This window comes from Rhagoletis pomonella, unplaced genomic scaffold (assembly GCF_013731165.1).
Source record: "Rhagoletis pomonella isolate Grant_MI unplaced genomic scaffold, Rhpom_1.0 Rhpom_scaffold_09669, whole genome shotgun sequence".
Lineage (NCBI taxonomy): Eukaryota > Metazoa > Arthropoda > Insecta > Diptera > Tephritidae > Rhagoletis > Rhagoletis pomonella.
The window spans coordinates 4185-6081 of NW_023468199.1; the positions used below are offsets into that span (position 1 = coordinate 4185).

Below are 1897 nucleotides of genomic sequence, written 5' to 3' on the forward strand. Positions count from 1 at the left end.
AGAAAGAAAGAAGCTGTAAGCTTTACAAGACAATATCCATAGAAAATCGAATTAAAAAGCTTAACATTGTTATGAATCTTCTTACCTTGTGTACAAAGATTGGTCTTACATGTTTTTTTTTTTTATAGATAACATTAAATAAACAAAAAAAAACAAGTAATTTTTAAGCAAAAAACCAAGCGACTTAGAGGCACCGTTAATTTCTTCGTGATCCAATGACGATTTATCACCTTTCCGATTAAAAACAAAATATCGATTCACGTGGTCCAAATTTATGCGGTAACATATTTAAGGACATAAAAATATATTCCGACAAATAGATAACCTCCTGCTTTTTTGAAGTCGGTTAAAAAAATACCAAACTTGCTAAAATATCGCGTCCCTACATAGACGCGTTTTTTAAATGTACGCATAAAATAGCGTAGGTTAATTATTTGTAAACATATGTGATTTAGAAAGCAAACTTAGCTAAAAGTTGTGTGATACCACGAAGCCAATATTTATTTTTAATTTAAATTGAAATAACTCAAAATTGTTAAGTTTCTTCAGCCAACATAATAAAGGCTATCTACAGCCGTAAAGCCAGTATCAAATTGTGTATTTTTTCGAGGGTATTTTGAAATTATTTCTTTTTATCTTTAAAATCTTATTTTGAAGATTTTTTTGGAAAAAATTAAGCTTTTTAGTACACTTTCTCTGGCAACACTGCCTGTGGTCACAGCAACACGTCGTTGTTGTTTATTATTCACAAATAAATTAATTGCAACCAAACAGCCAACGGTTGATATTCATTTGTAGATTGAAGCCGTTCATGAATAGTATTTCCAAATTTAAGAGAAAAAATGGATCATAATAATACGTCGACCGCGACTTTGGCCACGAATGTCGCTGGCAAACGACAAAATCCGTCGACTTCGCAGCGCAAGAAATCCGGCCCCAAGTTCGAGCTCAGCGAAGGACAAAAAGCCGACATTAAGGAGGCTTTTGACTTGTTCGATACCGAATGCACCGGCTTTATAGAGGTCAAAGAGTTAAAGGTTGTCCTCCGTGCACTTGGCTTTCAGCCGAAGAAAGAAGAGATCAAGCGCATGATTGTCGAAATTGACAAGGACGGTACTGGTCGTATATCCTTCAACGATTTCCTACAATTGATGACCATAAAAATGCCTGAGAAGGATACGAAAGAAGAAATATTAAAAGCATTTCGCCTTTTTGATGACGATAACACCGGGTCAATTTCGTTTAAGAACTTAAAGCGCGTTGCCCGCGAATTGGGCGAAACGCTGACCGATGAGGAGTTGCGTGAAATGATTGATGAAGCTGATCTGGATCATGATGGAGTTGTAAATCAGGATGAGTTTTTCCGTATTATGAAAAAGACAAGTCTATATTAATCCAAATTTCGTAGAATACAGCTTACGCTAGATATGTATTTTTACAATTCTATAAAAAATTATGTTTCTATAATTCTATGAATTCTAGTTTTGCTATGTTTAATCTTTATTATTATATTATGTTTACTAAGTTGTGTGGATTATAGCCACACAGATTATGCCATTTACTTACTACGATATTAGTTTTAACTTATAAATATTGTTGCTGTAGATATTTTTATGTAACGAAGTTTACTGATACAAAAATACCTTTGCTAAACTTATATATTGAACATACACAACTCACGTGTGTAGTCACCATTGAAAAATTCCATCAATTGGGCTACGATTAGCTTCCTGTTTCCGAAGAAATGGCTGGACGATATGAGATTTAGGCCGAATGAAGGGGTTATCACTGAAACAAACCTTTATTTTTAGGACCTTGAAAAACGTATTATTTTGAAGAAATTCAAAAAATTGGAAAAACGCTGGACGAAATGCCTCGAGCTATAAAGAGACTATGT

General features: G+C 33.9%; 1 protein-coding gene across 1 annotated transcript; it reads left to right on the plus strand.

Moving 5' to 3' along the window:
* Window positions 1–775: 775 nt before the first annotated feature.
* Window positions 776–1563, plus strand: LOC118756295 (caltractin-like). Its single transcript, XM_036491066.1, has one exon. The coding sequence runs from the start codon at window positions 843–845 to the stop codon at window positions 1392–1394; it is 552 nt and encodes a 183-aa protein (XP_036346959.1). The 5' UTR covers window positions 776–842; the 3' UTR covers window positions 1395–1563.
* The last annotated feature ends 334 nt before the right edge of the window (window positions 1564–1897 follow it).

Coding starts and splice junctions, on each gene's coding strand:
- LOC118756295 (XM_036491066.1), top strand. CDS start 843: ATGGATCATAATAATACGTCGACCGCGACTTTGGCCACGAATGTCGCT.